The sequence below is a fragment of the Bos indicus genome, chromosome 11 (genome assembly GCF_029378745.1).
Source record: "Bos indicus isolate NIAB-ARS_2022 breed Sahiwal x Tharparkar chromosome 11, NIAB-ARS_B.indTharparkar_mat_pri_1.0, whole genome shotgun sequence".
Taxonomy (NCBI): domain Eukaryota; kingdom Metazoa; phylum Chordata; class Mammalia; order Artiodactyla; family Bovidae; genus Bos; species Bos indicus.
Window position 1 is genome coordinate 66,957,510 of NC_091770.1, and position 24,732 is coordinate 66,982,241.

The 24,732-nt window shown below is 44.0% G+C and overlaps 1 protein-coding gene and 1 long non-coding RNA gene across 8 annotated transcripts in view; both read left to right on the plus strand.

Moving 5' to 3' along the window:
* ARHGAP25 (Rho GTPase activating protein 25) overlaps window positions 1-15,042 on the plus strand; it is a 92,335-nt gene extending 77,293 nt beyond the window's left edge. For 5 of the 7 annotated variants that reach the window (XM_070798903.1, XM_070798902.1, XM_070798901.1 and 2 more), the window contains 7 exons: window positions 2,573-2,705; window positions 3,158-3,235; window positions 4,704-4,777; window positions 6,358-6,479; window positions 7,254-7,438; window positions 11,229-11,755; window positions 14,223-15,042. In XM_070798903.1, the coding sequence (XP_070655004.1) occupies window positions 2,573-2,705; window positions 3,158-3,235; window positions 4,704-4,777; window positions 6,358-6,479; window positions 7,254-7,438; window positions 11,229-11,755; window positions 14,223-14,430 (1,327 nt within the window). In that variant the 3' untranslated portion in view covers window positions 14,431-15,042. The remainder of the gene's footprint in view (window positions 1-2,572; window positions 2,706-3,157; window positions 3,236-4,703; window positions 4,778-6,357; window positions 6,480-7,253; window positions 7,439-11,228; window positions 11,756-14,222) is intronic. The other 2 variants (XM_019970424.2, XM_019970423.2) reach the window with 1 other exon arrangement.
* Window positions 15,043-17,486: 2,444 nt separating this feature from the next.
* On the plus strand, window positions 17,487-24,476 carry LOC139185801 (uncharacterized). Its single transcript, XR_011569321.1, has 2 exons — window positions 17,487-23,391; window positions 23,866-24,476. It is a non-coding gene; the product is annotated as an uncharacterized lncRNA (long non-coding RNA).
* The last annotated feature ends 256 nt before the right edge of the window (window positions 24,477-24,732 follow it).

Here is a 24,732-nt window from a genome sequence, read left to right on the forward strand (position 1 = left end):
CTTTTCCATAATCCCCACCTTAAAGTGAATAGTCCCCACCCCTGGTTTCCTGAGGGCAGCAGTGGAGCAGAGGCAGGGCCCTGTGCTTGCTCGAGTTCTGCTTTGGAGTTAGAGTTCACGGGCTGCAAAGGCTGGAGACTTTTCAGGAGGCAGCGCCAACCACCAGCCATCAAAACAAACCAAAGAGAAAACATTTACATGAAATGTCAAGACAGAGAGCTCCACAGTCAAGCTGTGATGTTCTGGTTTCTGAGGCTTCAAATGCCTGCCTTCTCCTCCTCATGCCCAAATCCACCCCTCCTGGCCCTCCTCCAAGAGTGGTTCCCACCTAGCCCATCCACTTCTGTATCCCCCATTGCTGATGTCCAGGAAGCACTCAGATCAGCTGAACCTTTTACCACATCACAGCTTTTCAAAATACTACTGGGGCTGTCTCTTACAAACACAAGTTTTTCTTTTTCTTTCTTTTTTAATCGAAGCATAGTTGAATTACAGTGTTTCGAGTGTACAGCCAAGTGATTCAGTTACACACACATATATATCTATTCTTTTTCAGATTCTCTTCCATTATCGGTTATTACAAGATATGGACTATAGTTCCCTGTGCTATGCAGTAGTCCTTGTTTACTTATTTTATATGTAGTAGTGTGTATATCGGAGAAGGCAATGGCACCCCACTCCAGTACTCCTGCCTGGAGAGTCCCATGGATGGAGGAGCCTGGTAGGCTGCAGTCCATGGGGTCTCGAAGAGTCTGACACAACTGCGAGACTTCACTTTCACTTTTCACTTTCATGCGTTGGAGAAGGAAATGGCAACCCACTCCAGTGTTCTTGCCTGGAGAATCCCAGGGACGGGGCAGCCTGGTAGGCTGCCGTCTATAGCATCGCACAGAGTTGGACACGACTGAAGCGACTTAGCAGCAGCAGCAGCAGTGTGTATATGTTAATCCCAGACTCCCAATTTACCCCAACCCTCCTCCTTCCTTCGGTAACCATGCGTCTGTTTTCTATGTCTGTGAGTCTGTTTCTGTTCTGTAAGTAAGTCCATTTGTACCATTGTTTCAGATTCCACATATAAGCAATATCATATATCTGTCTTTCTCTATCTGACTTACTTTACTTAGTATAATCTCTAGATCCATCCATGTTGCTACAAATGGCATTATAATATTTTCTTTTTAAGGCAGAGTAACATTCCATTGTGCAAATATGTAGCACATCTTCTTTATCCATTCATCTTCAATGGACATTTAGGTTGCTTCCATGTCTTGGCTATTATAAATAGTGCTGCTTTGAACAGTGGAGTGCATGACCAGTTTTCCTTAATATGAATGAAATAAGCATATGTTTTTTCACTATTGAGCTTCAAGTTTATGGTATATTCAGACTCATTTTCTCTTATAGAGCTGTGGGATAAATGCAATAGCTCCATAAACCCCAGGGATCAGTAGACTTTTCTTAAAGGGCCACAAATAAAATATTTAGGCTTTGTGGGTCAGACAATATTTACTGCAGCTACTCAATTCTGTTCTTATAGCATGAAATCAGCTGAAGACAATACAAAAATGAATGAGCGTGGCTATGTTCCTATAACACTTTATTTATGGATGCTGAACTTCAAATTTCATATGGTTTTTCACTTGCCATGAAATATTCTTCTTTTGACACCCCTCCCCCAACTATTTGAAAATGTAAAGCCCATTCTTAGCTCACAGGATGTACACATAAAGGCGATGGGCCACATTTGGCTTCTGGGCCATGGTCTACCCAGTCTTGCCTCCATTCTCCTTGTTGATAATGTGCTGCCTGGCCTATGCCCTAATTCCTCATCATCCTTCAAATTTTTTTCTGAAGCGTCTCCTAGGACTCCCCAGTTCTATGTTGGATATCCCTTTTCTACATTTCGATGCAGTCCCGGGTCCTGAACGTCCCTTGTCTTTGCACTAACCACACAGTATTATAATAACTGGTAACATTTGAGTCTGTACAGCTTTGTTCCTACATGAAGACAGGGGTCTTGTGTGTCTCTCAGGTTCACTGCTGAAATCCCTATATCTGACATAGTATCTTGAACTTAGTTCTCTCAACACTTACTGTTGAGAGTAAGTGTTGAATAAATGATCATGTAAATATATGAATGAAGCCCAGAACTATGTAAACTCTCTGAGGGATTAAAGAGAACAATGGGCCATAGCTATAAATGAGTTATCACATGAAAAACTATAGACTACATAGAAAATGCTAAGTTGTAATATACTAAGTGACTTAGAGAAAGAAGAAAGCAATGAAGGCTAGATAGTTTAACAGGTTTAATGGAAAAGTAGACCTTCAACTTATCTTTGAGGCTCTTAGATAGAAGAGATAAAGGAAATGGTGTCGGGGATTGTTATTCCAGAAGGGGGAGTAGCAAAAATATTTTAGTCAAATGCATCTTTATCAAACTCTGCTGCTGCTGAGTCTACTTTGCAAAATTTCCTTTTGGGGACCTGGTTTTATTCAGTGGATTGGCAGCAGGGAGGTGAGGAGAATTCTGGAACTTTACTTTCAAAAAGCATTGCTTATTTTCTTCCAGAGATACAGATGTCCACACGGTGGCCTCCCTGCTGAAGCTCTACCTCCGAGACCTCCCAGAGCCCGTCGTTCCCTGGAGCCAGTACGATGGGTTCCTGCTCTGTGGGCAGCTCATGAATTCAGATGAGGCAAAGGTTTGTATGTCATTAGAGTGAGTTGTCCTACTTTAGAAGAAGGTAATGGTTACTGTACACTAGTCTGTTAGGCAGGCAACAGTGGGTCAAGGGTGGACCTTTTGGTGAGATACTTTGTTAAACTAGAACTTTCTCAACAGCAAAAAGTTCAGTGAAGCCAATCATGGTAACAGTCTTTATGGGATGTCGCATGCCAACAAAGAACTGGACTATCATCAAATACCCTCAAGTCACCTTAAAGCTAGTAAGAGAAGGAGGATGCTTCTGAGAAGGTTTCAAGCAATATGGCCTTGCTGAAACCTGCTGGAACAGAAAGACAGACTGACCAACCTGGAGGGCAGATGCAGGGTCCTAGTGTTCTAGCTTTGTGATACCATGCATGGCAGGTGTGGGTATATGAGGAACATATGCCAGGGAGAGGAAGGACAGGAACTTTCCTTGGCTCATTTCAGCCACAGCTGCCTGCAGGGCCTACAGTTCCTGTCTGCAACATCACAAAGCTCTTCACCAGCAGGAGTTTTGATCCTCAGGTAAATTGTTTCCTTAAAGGGCTTAGAATCAACAGTTAACCACATTAGAATCATGTTAAAGAAACTAACCAACCAGCAAAAGAAACCAGTAAAAGCCTACTGACAACGATAAAACCTTCATGGTTTTTAATCAAGATTTGCAAAACTAAATGGTCCATGAATGTGTTTGTATTACACAGCTATTAAAGGGGTCTAACTCCCCACGTTGGGGGCGGGGGGAGATTTGTGTTTAGCACTACTAAGCTAAAAGCTCTCTCTGGCAAAATGGTGCACAGAAAAACTTGCAATAAATTTAACTTTGATTTTGCTATTTATTAATAGCAAATGATGTATCTTCTGTAAGATTCAGTTTATTTTCGTAGACCAAGAGAACTTTCTACAATGATTGAACTGTTACATAGCTGCACCATCCAATGTAGTAACTGCTCATTGTATGTGGCCACTAGGTACTTGAAATGTGGCTAGTACAACTAAGGAACGAAATTTCTAATTTTATTGTATTTTATAATAGTCACATGCAGCAAGTTGCTGTTATAGTAGACAGTACAAACTTAGGTTTCATAACAGGATCGTTTGGAGAACCAAAGGATATGTGTCACAAGTGAGTCACATTTTAAAATTATTGATTCGGGACTTCCCTGGTGGTCCAGAGGTTAAGACTTCACTTTCCAATGCAGGGGATGTGGGTTCCATCCCTGGTTAGGGAGCTAAGATTCCACATGCCTTGCAGCCAGAAACAACCAAAACATAAAACAGAAGCAACAATGTAACAAATTCAATAAATACTTTAATAATGATCCACATTTAAAAAAATCTTTAAAAAATAGTGATGGCAGCCCCTGCAGGTACTATGAGTGAAAACAGGAAAGAAAGTTTGCAGTCCTTCTTCTTCCTGGCACATGCTCTCCTTGTATGACTCTCTATGACATTCAGTGTCGTCATGGAGCTCTAACCTTCAGACCTCTCACCTGCCCTCCAGGTTGGTCATCCTGGCTTTGTGTCCCAGTGTGTTCCAGGAAAACCATATTGCTTGAAATCCCAGTTCTCAGAAGCATCCTCCTTCTCAATACATTTGAAGTTACTTGGGGGCATTTGGTTCTGGTCCAATTCTTTATTGGAGTGTTACATCTCTAGCATTTATGAAACAAACAATTATTGTGAGTATGGTTATCACTTAGTTCTTGCCTTAGAGTAGTTCTGAGTTGGGGAGGAGAGCATAATTGCAGATGAATAAAGAAATACACTGTACTAAAAGCAATGAGCATCTCCATGCTGTTTTTGCAGCTTCCTGTGGATTTATAGCTATTTCAAAATGAAACATTTTTTAAAAAAACATAGAAAACTATGGTGACAGATAGGATTGACTGCCAAAGCGTTGCTCCTGCAGAGATGAACCCCAGTTATGTTCCAGGGTCCCATTGCTGGCAAGTGAGCAGCCTCATTCACTGGTGTTGAAATCTCTTCCCAGGCCCAGCAGGAGTTGATAAAACAGCTTTCTATTCTTCCCCGAGAAAACTATAGCCTCCTGAGCTACATCTGCAGGTAAGAGGCCCCTGGAATCAGCTCCATAATTTTCAGCCACACCAGAAAGAGGCCCCCAGTTATAGGAGGAAAGAGGATCTCTGTGAACTCAAGAGATTCTGGTCCAGACCTTTGGAAGATCAACTCTATTCACAGACCACTGAGGTAGTTTTCCTGTGACCCCAAGATAATTTAAAGGATCCCCTGAAAATCTGATCAACACAAAAAGGAAACATACGTCTTCCTTCAAACCTACTCCAAGGCTGCCCAGAATCCTGGAACAGACATTAGAACCCAAAATCCTTAAAATTTTCTAGAATTATCTCCCATTTTCCTGACTCTGGATCATAACTTAGTACCCAGAGGCATTCATTCCAGGCTATCTTTCTTAGTTCCCTTTCTGAGGACCTGCTGTGTGCTGACTTTGCGGCAACACACAGTAAGTAGATTGACCCAGATCAGGCTGAGTTGGGAACCTGGATCTCCATCCCAGACATAGCTGAATTTCTCTTTATTATTTTTTTTAAATTTTCTATAGTTTCCAAATTATAGAAGAGATACATGCTTGGTTTGGAAACCAGCAAAATACAAAATACTGTATATAAACAAAAATTACCCCAAGTCCATTCACCCAGCAAAAATCACTATTAACATTTGAATGCGTTTCCTTCTGAATGTTGTTGTCTCTGTGCTACATCTTCACATCTATCAATATAAATAATAGGGAAACAATTTTTATACCAAATTAGAAATATGTATATATGTTAATAATATATATATATATATATATATATATATATATATATATATTTGTAAGCTGCTTCTTTTGGCTAAACATTATAGTTTGAGAATTTTCCTATGTTGCAAAATAGGGTTATATATGACTCTAATATTCCATTAAGTTTTCTCATTTGGACACCACACCCTTCTCTGAGAATTTCTCCATATTGGGAATTTTATATTGTTTCAGCCTATTCCTTTAAAAGTGTTTTTTAGAGATAGTGTTTAGAAATCCCTTTGCTGATCTTTTCAGAGTTTTTTTTTTTTTTAATAATGAGTCTGAGAGCTTCATGCCTCAGCTGGGTAGAATTATAGTGAAAATTCATTGTTAGTTTTTGAGCGCCTGCTGAAAATTTGAGATGCTCGGTGGTGTACTCTGAGGATGAGAGCACGGAGGGATCATGAATTCCCATTTATGAAATCTCACTATAACATTTTCTTCTCTGGAGACTCAGCTGGGATGTACAGAAAGCCTGGGAGATAAGCCTGTAAAGTGAAGACTAGGCATGGTCCACACCCATTTTAATCTTTCTCATCTCCTCTTAGCTCCTTGCACTGGACCCTGCTTTGTGCCAATGTAACTTCCTAGCCACCCTTGACCCCTACACCACCCTCAGCAGCTGGGCTGCTTGTTTCTTGTCTGCCTTGATCTTGAATCTTTTGAGACAAAACCAAATTCCTGTAGTCAAAGCAGACTGGTCCCATTCCTGAGACCAGGAGGAAAGAGTTGAGACATACCTCTGTGATCTTGTTGGTACCTGGAAGTACTTCCTTGTGGCAACTTCTTGTCTCCCACTCTGGGATATCCTGGCTGCCCGCAGGTTCCTCCATGAAATCCAGCTGAACTGTGGAGTTAACAAAATGAGTGTGGACAATCTGGCTACTGTGATTGGTGTGAATCTCATCAGGTCGAAGGTCGAGGACCCTGCTGTGATCATGAGAGGTACCGCTGGTCCCATGGTGATGGCAGGGGCAGAGGAAGTAATAACAGTGACATCACTACCAAATTGCTCTGCAATTTGCTGAGAGTTTTCTGTAGATTATCTTATCTGAGTTGTAAAATAACCCTGTGAAATCAGCAGGCAGTTTATTTTCTGGGTCACAGCAGAGCAGAGAGGTTAGAGATTTACCAGTCATCACACAAACATTTAGCTAGTGTTTCTTAATCTTTTAGTATTTTTAAACACCCTTAACCAGAGAGTACGAACAAATGTAATTTTATAAGACACCTCAGCAAGAGGCTACGTGTAAAGCTGTGCTGAAAAGACTTCTGAGGCTGTGTCTTAGTTCAGTGAACAAGAGTTCTGACACAGAGTATTGATGTCTGCCATAATTTCGGGGAGGCAGTACGCTTGGCGCACATTAGGTATGTGTGCAGTAAGAAATCAGATGTCATATTGAGGACCACATCAGGAGAGAAAGATGTCTTCATTTTTTTTCTTGTTGTAGTCCCTACTTCCTAATCAAAGATGATGCAGAGGACTATAGGCTGAAAACAACCCTTTTTCACCCCAGTCCCATATCCTTCTGTCTCATCCTTTTCAGGATCCCCTATCCCAAGCAATTAAGAAGGATTCTGTGAGGAATAACTGAAGTCCGTGGGGGCCATGTGGTTTTAGAGTCAAGTTTAGTGACACTTCATGGGTGGAGACCCTTGAGGACTGCCTGCCCCCTGCCCATGGTCTTGCACTACAAATCTCTTTCTTCTTTCTTTCAGGGACTCCTCAAATCCAAAGAGTGATGACCATGATGATCAGAGACCACGAAGTCCTTTTCCCCAAGTCCAAGGACGCACCTTTGTCACCCCCTGCCCCCCAAAATGACCCCAAGAAACCTCCAGTTGCACGAAGCTCTGTGGGCTGGGATGCCACTGAGGACCCTCCAATTTCTAGGACTGACAGTGTAAGTAACATGGTAAGGTGTAGAAAACCTTCCTCTTTCCATCCAACTCTTCCTTCAGTCCAGGTCATTCCATGTAAGAGCTGCTCTGGGCTGGCAATCTGGGGAGTCCTGGGAGATGCTATGGCAGTGGGCGCAGCTGGTATAGACTCATTTGAATGCATCTTGAAAGCCTGGCATCTTTCAAAATCTAGTTTCTGTTGGTATCCTGGAGATGAGATTAGTGACATGTGTGCCCACCCCTCAGTGACTGAGCAATGGGAGTCCTCACTGAAGCCCACATTAAAAAGGAAACCCTTTCAAATGCAGTCCAGGGAAGTTTGATAGGGAAATTAATGTATACCACAGTGTAAATGTTTCAGTGAGAGTTGTTGAAAATTCCGGGTGAAAGTCCAGAGAGAACTGGTTTCCTGCTGAGCCATGAAACGTGATTTCTTTCTCAGAGTATGTGATGTGTTTGTGTATTATTTCCCTTTCCCTGATAAGCTGTCTCAGCAATGTCAACCCCTCATTTGTACTGAAGGATTGCGGCTCACGTTCACAATGTCAAAAAACTCTGCAGACTCTGAAATTTAGAGTAAGGCCAACAATTTACAAAGCTCAGCTATTTTTACATCTTTAGAGAAACAAATATTTTTTAAAAGAACATGTGAACTTTACGTAGCAGCTTGATTCTTGATGTGTGACCAAGTAATGAATCTAAAAGTCCTGGTTGACCAGGTGCTGTCAGCTGCCTTCAGTACTGTTAATCCTGTGGATGGTGAAGAAAGTATTGAAAAAAAGGTGGTGGTGGTTGTGATTTTTTTCCTGGATGATGCCTGTCTGGATACAGTGCATCTTACTAATACTCTAAAATCAAATTAATATTTAGGAATGTTCCTACTTCATATAGTGAAATCATCCTGGACGTCCTTGAGAGTGGCCATTTTGCTCATTTGACAGGTTTCTGTACTTAGTGTAACCCTAAAGAGAGGCACTGTGCTGGAGACCTTGAATAGATCACGTGTGGAGTCGTCACCCTTCCTCTGTAGGGCAGAATTTATCTTACACATCTGATAGCTGAGGTGCTGAGGCTCAGGGAGGTGGACCAGCTAGCCCAAGGTGATGGTACTAGAATGGCAGGAGAGTGGGACTTAGACCTAGTTTGCATCTCAGGGCCCAGGCCCTTCTGATTCCAGGTGGGGTTGCTGGCGCAGGTGATAAGCTAGAAGCCTCCAGTGCAGCTTGAGCCCTGATTTTCTGATTTTACATTTAGGGCTCAGTCTTTTTCTCTTTCTTCTTAATTTAATCTAAACATATATATCCATGATACAAAAACATCAAAACAAAAGAAAAAGAGATATGTTTAGAACTTCAGCTCCCTCTGCTCTCTCCACCCACCTCATTCTTCCCTGCCTTTATCAGTTCCTTTTTCGTCTTCCCAATGTTCCTTTATGAAAACATAAGTAAATATGAATGTAAACTGTTATTTACCTCCCTTTTTATACAAGGTATAACATACTCATTCTCTCCCCTTACACACACACACACAGGCACACATGCATGCTACTCTGTATCTTGAAGTTTTCTGTTTAATGGCATACTCTGGAGACATTTTCATGTCAATACATAGACAGCAACTTCATAAACTGTGTTTTTGGCAGATGTATGATGGTAAAGAATCTGCCTGCAATGCAGAAGACCTAGGTTTGATCCCTGGGTCAAGAAGATCCCCTAGAGAAGGGCATGGCAGCCCGCTCCAATATTCTTGCCTGGAGAATTCCATGGGCAGAGGAGCCTGGCAGACCACAGTCCATGTGGTCACAGAGTCGGACATGACTGAGCGACTCACACACATGGTATTCCATTCTGTGCATGGACCATGATCTACTCAGCCAGCCCCTAGAGACGAGCAGGTTACTTTTATTCCTTTATACTACAAACAAGGATGCCATAAATAATCTTGACCATGCTTTATTTAATGCTCAGACAAATATATTTCTGGCATAAATTCCTCGAAGTGGGATTGATGAGTCAGTAAATAGATTTGTAATGTAATTTTGATTAAAATTGTTAAATAGTGGTTGTCCTCTTTTGTGCTTCCACCAGTGATGCATGAAATTATCTATTTCCCTACACTTTTCCCAGCAGAGTATGTTAGCTTTCAGGGGGTGGGGGTTCCCATCTGATAGGAAAGAACTGATATTTCATTAATTTTAATTGTGAAGTTTTCCTGTTGTAAGAGAATCCAAACATTGTTGTCATATGTGTAAGGGCCAGTTGCATTTTCCTACATAAACCGTCTGACCTTGTTCTTTGCCTATGTCTCTATTGATTATTGGTCTTCTCAAATTTTATGAACTTTATGTATTAGGGAAAATAGCCTATTGTCTGTGATATGCATTGCAAATATTTTTGTTAGTTTGTTAATTCTTTTTTGATTTAGCATGTAGTGATTTCTGTGGCTTACTTTTAATTTGGAAAATCATGGAAACCCATGTAGATTGAATTTATCAAACTTTTCTTTTATGGCTTCTGGATTTTGGTCATGGAAAAGCCTCCCCATTCTAAGGTTATTTTAAAAGATCCTATTTTAAGACTCCTTCCCACAAGCAATTGATTTTAGTCAGCATTTCACTTCTAGAGCATGAGTTCCTTCAAGTATTAATGTAATATTCTTCTGAAAAAAGTGCCTGGCAGAAAATCAACTAATGTGACAAATTAAGAGATGGTCTTCTTACCTAAACAGACATTTCCCCAAAGAAGACATATAGATAGCTAAGAAACACATGAAAAGATGCTCAACATTGCTCATTATTAGAGAAATGCCAATCAAAACTACAATCAGGTATCATCTTACACCAGTCAGAATGGTCATCATCAAAAAGTCTACAAATGATAAATGCTAGAGAGTGGGGAGAAAAGGGAACCCTTCTACACTGTTTGTGGGAATGCAAATTGATACAGCCTCTATGAAGAACAATCTGGAGATTCCTTAATAAACTAGGAATAAAACTACCATACAACCCAGCAATCCCACTACTGGACATATATCCTGAGGAAACCATAACTGAAAAATACACAGGTACTCAAATGTTCATTGCAGTACTATTTACAATAGCTAGGACATAGAAGCAACCTGGATGTCCATCGACAGATAATGGGTAAAGAAGTTGTGGTACATATACACAATAGAATATTACTCAGCTATAAAAAGGAATGCATTTGAGTCAGTTCTAATGAGGTGGATGAACCTAGAGCTTATTATGCATAGTCAAGTAAGTCATAAAGGTCATATATTAATACATATATATGGAATCTAGAAAGATAGTATTGACAACCCTATATGCAGGACAGCAAAAGAGATACAGTCATAAAGAACAGACTTTTGGACACAGTGGGGGAAGGAGGGGGGGATGATTTGAGAGAATAGCATTGAAACATATACATTGTCGTATGTAAAATACATAGCCACTGGGAGTCTAATGTAAGATGCAGGGAACTCAAAGTGCTCTCTGACAATTTAGAGGGGTGGGATGGGGTGGACAATGGAAGGGGGATTCAGGAAGGAAGGGACATATGTATACCTGTGGCCAATTCATGTTTATGTGTGGCAAAGACCATCACAATATTGTTAAGTATTTATCCTCTAATCTAAAATACAATAATAAAATACCAAGGAAATAAAAGAGACGGTCTTCTGGAGTTTCATAGATGCGCACCCAGGAGATGGCTTCTTTCAAGTTTCTCATCCTGAGAACATGACACATGTGACAAAAACCCATGTAACATCCATGGCCATTTTTTTTTTCAGGCCAGTGACTCAGATGCAACCAGCCCCACTGGACAACAGCCAAACGATGGGTGTCTAGAAGACAAAGCATCCAGGGACAAGCCAGGGGATTGGAAGCCGCAATCACGAAAAAGGACTCAGACGCTCCCAAACCGGAAATGCTTCTTGACCTCTGCTTTGCAAGGTGCCAACAGCTGCAAAACAGAGATATTTAAAAATGAATTCTGGTCATCTTCTTCGGAGGCGAAGGCTGGGGATGGGCACAGGAGAACGATGTCTCAAGGTGTGCCGCAGCTTTTCGACTCCCAGCGAACTTCCACCTATGATAATGTCCCCACCCAGCCCGGGTCGCCTGGGGATGAAGCCAGTACACTCTCACCCCAGGCCTGTGACTCCAAGAGAGATGCTTTTGCCAGCCTAAACTCTGAAACTGGGCCTGGGAAAAAAATCTCTGGTGAAGAGGAACTTGAATCTTTGCAGAGGATGGTCCAGGAGCTGCGAAAGGAAATAGAAACACAGAAGCAAATGTACGAGGAACAGATTGAAAAGTAAGTCAATCCCAGAGGGGCTTGGGCAGCCACTTGTTTTCCATATTAAAAGCAAATAGGGATTTTTCTCTGCCAAAGGAGTGACATCATGAAACTTCAATTATAGACGACAGATTCTATAGTAAGTAGTCTGGCCTAATGAAGAAAAAGGGCAAAAAGATTGAGGAGATGACCAAATTAGTGAAAACACTAAACTTTAGATTAAATTCGTGGAAAAGTAAGTATGTAGCTTAAGTAGCTTAACCAGCTATTTCCAAAAAGTGATTGTTTAAGCATCAACGTGCCTTAATAGGAGCTTCCCAGGTAGAGTAGTGGTAAAGAATGTGCCTGCCAATGCAGGAGACACATGGGAGGCAGATTCAATCCCTGGGTTGGAAAGATTCCCTGGAGGAGGAAATGGCAACCCACTCCGGTATTCTTGCCTGGAAAATTCCATGGACACAGGAGCCTAGAGGACTGCAGTCCATGGGATCGCAAAGAGTCTCATGCATTTGCCCTAAAACATTAAGAGAAATTTAAAAACTTTTTTGTATTAATGTCATTCAGCAACTCTGCAAATATTTATTAAGGTGGCCACTCCTCCTGGAGGGGACAAAGTCTTCTGAATCCAAAATTGGGTGGGGGGTGGGGACTCCCAACTCCTCCATGGGAGAGGAAAGAGGACTCAGTCTATAATACTTTCTCTAATCTTCATGCTTCAGACATCCCTTCTCATATAATCCCTTCAGTAATGAGGTGAAATAGGTAATACCCTCATTTTACAGAAGAAATAAGAGTTTGGGAAGTATAAAAAGGTTCCTAAAGATTGCACAGCTAATCATTGATGGGGCTGGGATTTGAACCCGGGTCAGCCACCCTCCCGAGCCCACTCAGATTCTACCTCTCCACCACTGGAATCAGTGGTCAAGATCTAGCAGTGTCTCGTGAGGTTGCCCTCTGAACAAGAGGGATGTGGAGAACTGTGAGAAGAAAATTAGATTTGTGATGAGTAGGATTACAGAAAGTAAAAGTGTTACTCAGTCAGTCGTGTCTGACTCTTTGCAACCGCATGGACTGTAACCCACCAGACTCCTCTGTCCATAGGATTGCCTAGACAAGAATACTGGAGTGGGTTGCCGTTTCCTCCTGCCAAGTATCTTCCCAAATCAGGGATCAAACCTGGGTTTCCCACGTTGCAGGTAGATTGTATACTGTCTGAGTCACTAGGGAAGATGGGAAAGAACCTTCCTGCAATGTGGATTCCAGAGGAATGTCTAATTTGGCTTTAAGAAGAAATGGGCAATGGTAGGCAATACTCTGATGAGAGGCCATTACGTGCAGCATCGACCGGGCCTGTGAAGTTAGAAGCCAGTGAAAGTGTTAGTTGCTCAGTTGTGTTCAACTCTTTGCAACCCCATGGACAGTAGCCCGCCAAGCTCCTTTGTCCATGGAATTCACCAGGCAAGAATAGTGGAGTAGGTTGCCATTCCCTTCTTCAGGGGATCTTCCCGACCTAGGGATTGAACCGGGATCCCCTGCACACGCTGTAGATGGGTCTGCTGCATTGCAGGCAGATTCCTTACCATCTGAGCTACCAGGGGAGCCCAGGGATGGGCTCAAACAGGAGCTCAAGTCTCCATTTAAGAATGTCTCTGCCATTGGGTAGCATGGAGGCAGTATCTCACAGAATGAAACTCTGAAGTGACTTTTCTAATCACATTCTCCTCACAGGCCTGAAATTCCCTACCGTGGTTTAAAAATGTCATATATACGCTCATTTTTCAAGGGTTAATTCAGCACAGCCTGAAGTGGGACAGACAGGCACCTGGGATGAGACCAAGATTTGGGGCAGTAACAGTGAAAATCCTGGGAATTCAGGAATCCAGTAGATCTTGCACTTTGAATAGGATTCAGAAGTGTGGGTGGGGCTGGAAAGACCATTGGTCTCAAAGGGCAGCTCCCTGGATTCTCCAAATCTTGGTCTCCAGGAGCCTTCATGAGAGAAGGCTCTGATCCATGGTCTGCGTGGAGCAGGATGAGAAGGCACACATGTGTACACAGGGGCTGGGGATCCCTACACAGGGGCTGGGGATCCGTACACACGGAATCTGGGTGAGATTCAGCTGTCAATCAATACTTCCACAGAGCAGGACAGATGTAAGACGCTAGTGGGCTCTAAGTATTAGAGGTGGTATCTTCATTCAAAGACTTTATAGGGTGGTAGAAGATACAAAACACAAAACGACATGAAAAACAACACGAGATGTCACAGGATGGATGATAAATGACGAAAGAGGAGCGGGAACATGCTGTGGGAGTTCAGCTTTACTGGGAAGTCCTCCTGTCTGGGGTGGGACTAGAAGGCACAGGCTGGAGATGGGTCTTGTGATATGGAAGGTGAAACGGACAGGGTGGCAGTGGGCAAGGCCGGAGGGAGAGTCTAGAGGTCATGCCTTGTCATCCCATTCTTTTCTTCCCTTCTTCATAGCCTCGAGAAGGAAAATTATGACGTGTGGGCTAAGGTGGTGAGGCTCAATGAAGAACTGGAGAATGAGAAGAAGAAGTCAGCAGCCTTGGAAATCAGCCTCCGCAACGTGGAACGCTGCCGGGAGGATGTGGAGAAGAGGAACAAGGTCTTGGAAGAGGAGGTCAAGGAGTTTGTCAAATCGATAAAGGAACCCAAGACCGACGCTTGAGGATCCCAGGAACCACAGAGACCGCCTGCAGAGACCCAGCACTGCTGCCTTTCTTGCTGCTAACCAATAGCCAGGAAGCAACATCACTCCCTAAGAGGGAGACGACATTTGGAGGGAAAAACATCACATTTCCCAATAAATAGATCGGTGGAGTTTGCAAGAGGAGAAGAGTGAGCGGGGACTTGTGTGGACAGCTCTGAGCCCATGGGGCTGTATTTGAAAGGATTGCATTATTCCACGGTGGTTTCAGCGGAGTGAAACGGCACCTTCCATAACTGGATGGCTGTGTCCAGTGGAGACTGATGCAGGCCACAGGCAACAGGCTGCCCCCGACATAGGCTGGACTGAAGTGTTAGCTGTGTTTCTGTTGTGGAACAACTTGCTTGGTCAGATGTCTGACTGGGATGTCTCTGAGACACAGGGGCCAAAAATAATATTCAGCTTTTGAGTTCTCTGCCTTGGGGGAGGGGAACTGTGTTTTGAAGAGCGGCACCTGCTGAAGCCGGGACCCCATTCTGCCACCCCCACCATGAGGCACACTCTCCAGGGCTGGAAACTCAAAATTAGTGTTAGGCAAAGACAAACCAAGCAATAAACTGTATTTATGAAAGCCTAACTCGTTAGAAAATTATATTCAAATAAAGAAAAAAAAAGCAGCAGCAGGGCTGTTGGTAATCCATGCAACACCTTTATGAGAGTAAATGACTCCCCTTCCTGGGGGCAGAGACATCCCTCTCGAGGCACACGGTGAGCAGGACATGGGCTGTGTTCTAATTCCACTTGCATTTCAGGGGCCGCGATTGCATAGGTCAGGCCCACGATGATACAACTTTTTTTAGACGCTGTTTGTGAGTTTAGAGTCATGTCCATCAAGTGAACTCCGGGAGTTGGTGATGGACAGGGAGGCCTGGCGTGCTGTGATTCATGGGGTCGCAAAGAGTCAGACACGACTGAGCGACTGAACTGAACTGAACTGTGAGTTTAGATAGTAACAGTCATATAATAATATTTTTCCTGTTTCACGAAAATGCATATGATTTTTTCTTTAAATGATCCCGAGGCACTAGAGAAAAGCTAGGGCTTTCCCAGCTGAGAGTTGACTTTTCCTTCTATATTAAGCCAACCTGGTAGAGGCCCCTTGTGAGGCCCCAGGCCTTCCTAGGAAGCATGGTGGAGTCTTTAATGGTTTTTGTCATCATTCTAGTTGAGTAGTCTCTAAGCTCTTTTGATCATGTACCCCATCAATAGAAAATATTTGAGCATACCTTCCTCAACATGAAAAAAAGTGAAAGTGTTAGTCGCTCAGTCGTATCCTATTTTTGCAATCCCATGGACTGTAGCCTGCCAAGCTCCTCTGGCCATGGGATTGTCCAGGCAAGAATGCTGGGGTGGATTGCCATTCCCTTCTCCAGGGTATCTTCCCAACCCAGGGGTCAAACCCGGGTCTCCTGCATTGCAGACTAATTCTTTACCATCTGAGCAGCCAGGGAAGTCCATCCTTCTCAACATGTTTATTTATTTATAAATGATATACACATACTACTATATTAATTTATCATGTATATCACAAAACATACACAGGAAGAAGCTGAATAACGATGAGATAAAAACTGACCTAAGTAAATATTCTCAAATGTGCTTTCAGCTCTGGAAGCCCCTAGCCCAGTTTCCCAGTGGGTGTTACCTGTACTCATATTACATATTACATATTTCATCCATTACTCCCATAAATATGCTTGACTTTGGGAAGACGCATGGCTGAATTAGTGGTTTGGAATCTCCGGTTACCACAATGAGAGTTTAGCCTTCCCCAGCATCTGTGTCTCCTCGTTACTTCTTTTTCTCCCTTTTCTTCCTCTTTTCCTCACTCTGGTCATCATATCCCTCACAGAGTGAAAGGCCTGGACAGGAGCTGTTTCCCAGTCTTACTACCCAGGCCCTGTTCCTCCCACCTCCAGCACCCTGAGGACCAGACGGATGGAGGACAAGGATGACACGTAGAGTTCCTAGTAGAGGCCTGCTTACAGCCCATTGAGGGCAGGGAGACTGATTTGGGACATTATTAAGTAAAGCAGTTAAATATTTGATTTCCTGGGATTTGTTTTTCAATGACAGAGTAGCAAACGTAGAAACACTTCCTGAATACTTGATGTCCACTGATGAGTGTCTGTAGTTCTGCCAGGCATGTGTGCCACATGTTCCCATGGGCTCCTGACATGGACCCTTTGGATGCTAATACAGACTTGAGTGTGGAAGTAGCCGGCTTCATAGTTCCAAAGGGAACATTTGTCTGCAGGTACAGCGAGGAAGCCCTGAAGCCTGTTTGTTTGGGGGTCCACATTATAGGAACTTGCTGGCCCACATTTGAGTCCCAAGCGCCTCCTGGTCAGATCATGCCTCTCATTCCACGCCTTTTGCCAGAACCACAAGATCACAGAGCGACCGGTCCAGCTTCTGAAGCCAGTGTCTCAATACCTCTTCACAATTGAGGGCATCTGGCTTACTGAAGCTGCCCCTACCTGCTCTGGTGCCACCCTCCACATAAGGAGAACACAAAGAAGCGTTTCTCCAGGCCCTCAGGCCCTCAAATCCAAGGAAGGGCCAGGGAAGCAGATCTGGGGTCTGAGGCCAGTGTCATCAAAGCCCCCAAAGACCACCTACAAGCTGCATAGCAGTGTAGCTGCAGCTCACCTGGACCCGGGAGCCGGTTTCTGGAAGCCAAACCCAGACTGACCTTTGCCACCTCTGTTGGAGCCTGGAGCTCCCAGTGTTACTTTCAAAGCCCTGCAACGCGCAGGATCTAAGGAATCTGCCTTTTCCCTGCCACCAGCCCTTTACCGTCCCTTTTCTTCTACCTGCACAGGTGCTGAGAACTTCAAAAAGTCTGCAATATGCACTTTCAAACCCCTTGCCCTCTTCCCACCAACATTCTTCACTTCCTCACTGCCTCGAGCATGGCACGTTTTCTCCTATGCGTGAAGCAGACCTGATGGTCTTCCACCTGTTTGTGCATAGGGCAGGAGACTTTGTATTAGGGAATTGCCTGGGGTAAGTCCTGACTTCATCTAACAAAATTCCACAGATGGGGTGGCATTTATTTGTCACAATTCTGGAGGCTGGAGGCTGAGATCAAGGTCAGGTGAGGTCCTTTTCTGGGCTGAAGGCTTCCGGTTGTATGCATACATGGAAGAAGCTCTGTGGGGAGCTCCATGGGGGCTCTTTTGTAAGACATTAATCCCATTCTCAAGGGCTCCAGCCTTATGACTTACTTCCCATAGGCCACATCTCCTATTACCATCATCTTTAGGGCTGAGGATTTCTACATATGAATTTTGGGTGGAAGGGAAGCAAACATTCAGATCAGAGCCATTCTTTCCCAGTGAATTTTGGTCAGTCTGAGCCTCGAGAGATGGAATGTGACATCACAATACCGAACCTACTGCAGAGGATGCAAGCAATAATCGTTTTTGTTGTTGTTTTGACCAATTCTTTCAGTCCTGCTCAGATGCCCATCCTCTCGGGAAACATGGAGCAGAGGGCTCCCAAGCAGCCTGAGGCTCTGGAGAAGGGGAGGGCCAGGAGCTGCATGGCACAGGAATGGATGGCTGGGCTCTGGGTTCAGGACAGGAGGATGCATATGTGCTGACATCATGTAAACTTCCACATTCCACTACTTCCTCTGCAGATAGCATCAGGTCACGTGCTGCCAGATAGCATCAGACGTGTGCTGCCGGGGAGCAGAGAGATCACTCAGAGGCTACTCCTGCAATTCACGTGGGCTGCCCTCATAAGAATTGCAGGAAAGCTTTCATCCTGCCGGGAAGGCTGGATAAAAGGAGGCCCCGGGGATGGAGATTCAGCTGTTGCTCAAGGCTGGCCTTTGGTCAGCCACAGAGAGAGCTGCTGACTGACTTCAGATGAGAAGTGAGTGCAGAATACCAACAGGGAGGCCAACCTCTCTTTCCTCTGCTGCCTGGAAACTGTTTTACGATCCTAGAATAACAGACTGGAAGATACCCTTGAACTTGTCTAATCTAACCTATTCACTTAATGGATAGTGAAACTGAAGCCCAGAGACAAGTAAATTGTCAGAGTTCACAGAGCAATGAGGAAGAGGTTTAAAGGGCTCCTCTGTTCCACCGTTCAGTGATGTTTGTGATTCTTAGCTTCTGTCCGAGGGTTCTGCCCCCAGACCAGGACCATGCTGTGAAACCCACTGAACGTCTGTCACTTCAGTGCTTCCGAAATATGGAGCTGGGCTTAGCTCTTGGTCACAACCAAGACCCACCTAATATGGCATTTTCCACCTACTCTGCATTACCAAAGCTGTCTTAAGACAGTGGTTCTCAGACTTAGCCTCACAATAGAACCCCCTTGATCTGAGCATCAGATCCTACTCCATATCAACTGAATCAGAATATTAGGAGTGGAGCCTAAGAATTAAAAAAAATACAAAAAACTTTTCAATTACTTCTAATACAGACAGGATTGTTAAACATGAGTCTAAAACTGCTAAGTATGACTCAAGTCATGACTAATAATAATATTAAATCTACCTGCTCCCTCTCCCATTTTCAATCAACACAAATATACACTCTGTCCTCCCTACATGTTGGTTTATCATGGGTTCATTCATATAAGGTAAGAGATGCCTACAAGATAGAAAATGGATTTATGATATGAATCCATTTTTCAGATGGGAAAAACTGAGCCTGAAGATGTTACCAAACAACTTTAATATAACAGTAGCTTAGTCGTGAATAAATCCAAAGAGTCTGAGACTTCCTTAATATATGGGGATACACTCAACTTACTTTAAATGCTCACATAAGCAAAGAAGGTAAGCCCTTGAGAGCCTGATTTAAAGAGTCTTTAAGAATGTGTGTTAGTAGCTCAGTCATGTCTGACTCTCTGCAACCCCAGAGACTGTAACCTCCTAGGCTTCTCTGTCCATGGGATTCTCCAGGAAAGAATACTGGAGTGGATTGCCATTCCCTTCTCCAGAGGATCTTTCCAACCCAGGGACTGAACCCAGGTTCCCTGCATTAGAGGCAGATTCTTTACCATTTGAGCTACAGGGAAGTCCCAGTCGTGAGAATGACTGATTCAAACCATCTCTCTTTCAGACTCAAGGCAGATAGCGACATCTCTACCAGGAGCCTTTGGGATATTAACCATGAGTGTGACAGTCCTAGGAGACACCCATGAAATTTCCATTAATCATTAATACCATCTTTATACCATGTAGTTATCTGATTCCTAGCAGAGAGCTGTGTGATTAAGATGGGAACCTGGCTGGCTAAATTGTGCTATGGGTGGAGGTGTGGATGGAGTGTGGGATGTACCACAGAATAGAGCAGGTGAGGGCCCTGGTCACCTGAGAGCACAGGTTATACAATCTGAGATGGGTGAAGAGCTGTTTCATAGTTCAGTTGCTCAGTCATGTCTGACTCTTTGCCACCCCATGGATTGCAGCATGCCAGGCTTCCCGGTCCTTCTCTATCTCCCAGAGTTTGCTGAAACTCATGCCCATTGAATCAATAATACCATCCAGCCATCTCATCTTCTGTTGTCCCCTTCTCCTCCTGCCTTCATTCTTTCCCAGCATCAGGGTCTTTTCTAATGAGTCACCTCTTTGCATCAGGTGGCCAAAGTATTGGAGCTTCAGCTTTAGCACCAGTCCTTCCAATGAGTATTCAGATTTGATTTCCTTTAGGATTGACTGGTTTGATCTTGCAGTCCAAGGGACTCTCAAGAGTCTTCAGCACTACAGTTCAAAAGCATCAATTCTTCAGTGCTCAGCCTTCTTTATAATCCAACTCTCACATCCATAGTTGACTACTGGGTGAGGAGTCAGGGACTTACAAAGGGACAGGGGATTCAAGCAGCAGGATGGAAAGCTCATTTGCCCTCAAACAAACCTGATAACAGATCAAAGTTGGCACTTTGACTTCCTTTTCTACTCTCTCCTCCCATTTACTAATGGCTGTCCTCCCTGCCGGCAAGGCCAGTCACGTTCAAACATCGTTCTGGATCCTTGATCAGTGTCATCATCGACATCATAACAGTCCCTACCATTGATAAGCAACAAATACCACGTATTCTCTGCAAGGCACTATGCCAAGTATTTTGTACATGTCATCTTTAAATCTTACATCAACTCTTCTCTTTTTTTGTTTTTTTTTGTTTTTTGAAGAGAAAGGAAGAGTACCTTTATTACTTTGCCAGGCAAAGGGAGAACACAATAGGCTTGTGCCTCAAGAACTGTGCCTTAAACCAACACTTGGATTAAGTGCTACTAGAGCGACTGATCTGATCTGATCTGATCTGATACCAGTTTTACAGAGGACTAAATTGAGGTTTCAGTGTAGCAGAGCTAGGAACTGACCCAAGTCTGTCCAGTTTGCCTAGTGTTAGAGTGGATCACTAGCACTTCAGAGAAATTAAAAATTTCTAAAATTTAAAATTAAAAATTCTAAACTACAATTCAGAGAAACATTTCACTCCCTAGATCATAGGTTTATTATACAAGAATATAGCTCAGGAACAGCCAGATGGAAGAGATGCTTAGGGCAAAGTAGACGGGAAGGGGCACAGAGCTTCCTTGATCTTCCGGTATCTCCATGTGTTCACCAACACAGAAACTTACCAAACTTCGTCATTTGGGCCTATAGGAAGCCCTCATTCTATAATAACAATTGATTAAATCACTGACCAAATTGATGCTTCAAATTGGTGATTAAACTCAATCTCCAGGCCCTCTCCCCCCACCCTCCGGGTAAATGATGAGACCAAAGTTACAGACCACTGAACTGGCCCTGAAAGTGAGTTAGTCACTCAATAATGTCTGACTCTCTGTGACCCCCATGGACTGTAGCACACCAGGCTCCTGTGTCCATGGAATTCTCCAGGCCAGAATGAATACTGGAGTGGATTGCCATTCCCTTCTCCAAGGGATCTTCCCAACCCAGGGCTCAAACCCAGGTCTCCTGCATTGCAGGCAGACTTTTTACCAACTGAGCCACCAGGGAAGCCTAGTCATTGCAATCTGTCTTCTATTCCTGGCATTCTTATTCAAATTGTTATTTTAATTTTTAATGTAAAGTGTAGTTTAGCTCATATAGTTTAAATGCACGTGTGAAATTAAAAGTAATAATGATTATAATTGTAATTATCACTAACCTTTATTGTGTGCTGAATATTGCCAGTCAGACTGTTCTAAGTGCTTTTTTGGTATTATCTGAGTTAATCCTAACAAAATCCCCAGAACTAGATAGCACTAACCCCTTTTTACAGCAAAGGAATTTGTTGCTGCTTTTGCTCCTGCTTTTCATGGTGACTCTGCAAACTGTCTCACGTTCAGAGGAGAACATTTTTCTAACAGTTCCTGGGGTTGGAGATGGAGTTGGGAGCACGTGAGGGCAATATTCAGTAACTGGGTGAATTGTTCATCTGACAAGTTGCCTTTGAGCAAATTAGTCTGCTTCACATGCTAATAGCCTAGCTTGGCCAACTGGAAACAGAGACTTACTGGAAACCCCAGTAAAGCATCAGTGAAGTTCACACCTGATAGGAAAATATTAGACAAGGCAGGCAGAGGTTGCTTCCTGGACCACTGAACTGAAGATCAGGACCGAGGGCAAGGTGAGCTGGGGCAGTGGTTGCAGACCCTGTAGAGAGGATCAGAAGGCAGGGAAAATTCACCATTTGGAACTCCGGGGGTGGGGGACGGTGAGTGTACCCTGCCTCCAGGCTGTGTGAGCAGTTGTACAGCTGAGGGGGCAAACACAGATCCTTCACTCTGCTGTCTGCAGCCTGATCTGTCCCCTAACCCTCCATCCTGACTTCTCACCCCACGGAAGGGGGCCTTCCTCCATGCAGAGCCACACTCAGTTTGCTAAGCCCAGCACCTGCAGGGCTCTGCCAGCCCACAGTGGGCACAATTTTCAGCTGACACCAAAGAGCCACACAGGCTGCTTATGGCTCTCGAACAGAGGTCTTGGTGAAGCAGAAATGGCCACCTAACTGTTGAGAATGATGAAGTTTGTAAATTACAAAATGTAATTTTGTAAATACTTGGTGAATACTCAGAGACAGAGGGGAAAAGAAGATTCTTACACTTCAAGAGATTTGCCAAAACGTCCACCTTAAAATAGCTCTTTGTTAGTAACTGAGACAACTGTTATTACTTCCCTTGATGAAAAGCTCTCTTACAGATTAAAAAAAAGTATCAAAAGGACTTAAGAATGAAATAGAGTTGCCACATGATCCAGCATCCCACTCCTTGGCATATATCCAGACAAAACTATAATTTGAAAAGATACATTCACTTCTAGGTTCATAGCAGTGCTATTCACAATAGCCAAGACATAGAAGCAACCTAAATGTCTACACTTCAACAATAAAGGAAAATAAAAAGATTTAAGAATGGAGAGAACCATAGGTTGCAAATTTAGCAAGAGATGCCCAGGCTTCCATTCTAAAATTACCTCCTCTCACTAGTCTAGGTGATGCATGGTATTATATTAAGTGTAAACAAGGATATTACCTTGGAAGAATTGTTCCTAGTTTGAAATTATTTAGTCTATTTAGAGGCATCCTACACAGCTAATAATGCCATCTGACCACCCTGCCTCTTAAAGCTTTGCCTGCCACTAGGACAAGCCCAACTGCCTGTACTCGGTGTGGGGGGCACTTAGGCCAGGGCTGGGCCAGAGCCCCTTTGTAGTTCTGAGCCACATCCTCCCTTTACACATGTATACACATGCAGTCCCCATGTTACCCCAGGAGCTCCCATGTGCTCGGCCCAGCCCGTCTTGGCTGTCTTCCCCTGGAGGGCAGAACCAATGCCAAGACAAGACTGCCACAGGAACCAGCACTCCACTGCTCTCGGGTATCGCCTCTGTCCTCGTCGTCATGCCGTTCATCTGACTGGCAGTGCAAGTGTCTTCTGAGTCACCTGTGAGACATCACTTCGCTCACCCATGAACAGGGATGGTGGGGAGATCTATCTCACTCAAAGCTCATAATGGCCCTTAGGACCAAATAGGATGATGTTGTGAAAGGGCTAAGCAAATGTGAGCTACTGGCCTGAGGGTTAGGACTCCACATTTCACAACCCCGGAATAGGAATTGTGCTGAAAGCAGGCTCTATATCCTGCTTGCCTGCTGGCACTCCGGCTCCCCAAGCAGGAGCAGGACACAGATCCTTCCCGGCCCCTCTGACTGCCTGGGCTCAGGATGAGGGTCCTTACTGGGATGGAGGGCACCAGGGTCTCCTGATGCAGCCCGAGAAAATGGACTGTTAGTACACAAGTCACTATGAGCAGTTTCATGTCTTTGACCCAATGTGCACACGAGGAGCCTCCAATGCAGGGAGGTCCTCACACAGCTCAAGGAGACCCTTGGACCTAGTTTCTCCATTTTGCCTTCTAGGAACTGTGTTCACACCAGAGCACCTGGTGTGGAGGAAACACCTGGAAGAAAAACAGGAGTCAGGCTTGCTCCTTCAGCCGAAGTCTCAGCAGTGGGACAGAGCAATGAAGAGACTCTGGTGAACGTCAAAGCTTCCTGCTTACCCCCCATACCACTAAGAAAGCAATCTATCTATGAAAAGTACTCCTCCCCCAAGTGTATTTTAATTGCCTTTTGAAAGCCAGCTCAAGGTGGTGAACAGTGAATTACATTTACGGTTTGTGTGGATTCCAGAGTGAGAATTAACCTGAATTTGAATCCCTGAGCCCTGCTGTGCTCAGTCGTTATAGTCCTGTCCAACTGTTTGTGACCCTATAGACTATAACCCTCCAGGCTCCTCTGTCCATGGGTTTCTCCAAGCAAGAATACTGGAGTGGGTTGCCATGCTCTGCTCCAGGGGATCTTCCTAACCCGAGGATCGAACCCGCAACTCCTGTGTCTCCTGCATTGCAGGCAGATTCTTTACCTGCTGAGCCACCTTGGAAGCCCTGAATTTGAATGCCAGTTCTACTCTATTCAATTGTATTATTTTGAATTCTCCATCACCAGTAAAATCTTCAGAAAAACTCCCACCCTTGGTGTATTAGTTTTCTTGAACTGCCATAAACAACAGAAATTTATTACCTAACAGTTCTGAAAGCTGGACGTCCAAGACCAAGGTATGGGAAGGGTCGGGTTCTTCTGAGCCTCTCTCCTTGGCTTATGGATGGTCGCCTTCTGCCTGTGTGTTCATGTGGTCTTTCCTCTGTGCACATCTGTCTTAATCTCTTCTCCTAGCACGTCAGTCATGGTGGATTAGAGCCCAACCTAGTGATCCCATTTTACCTT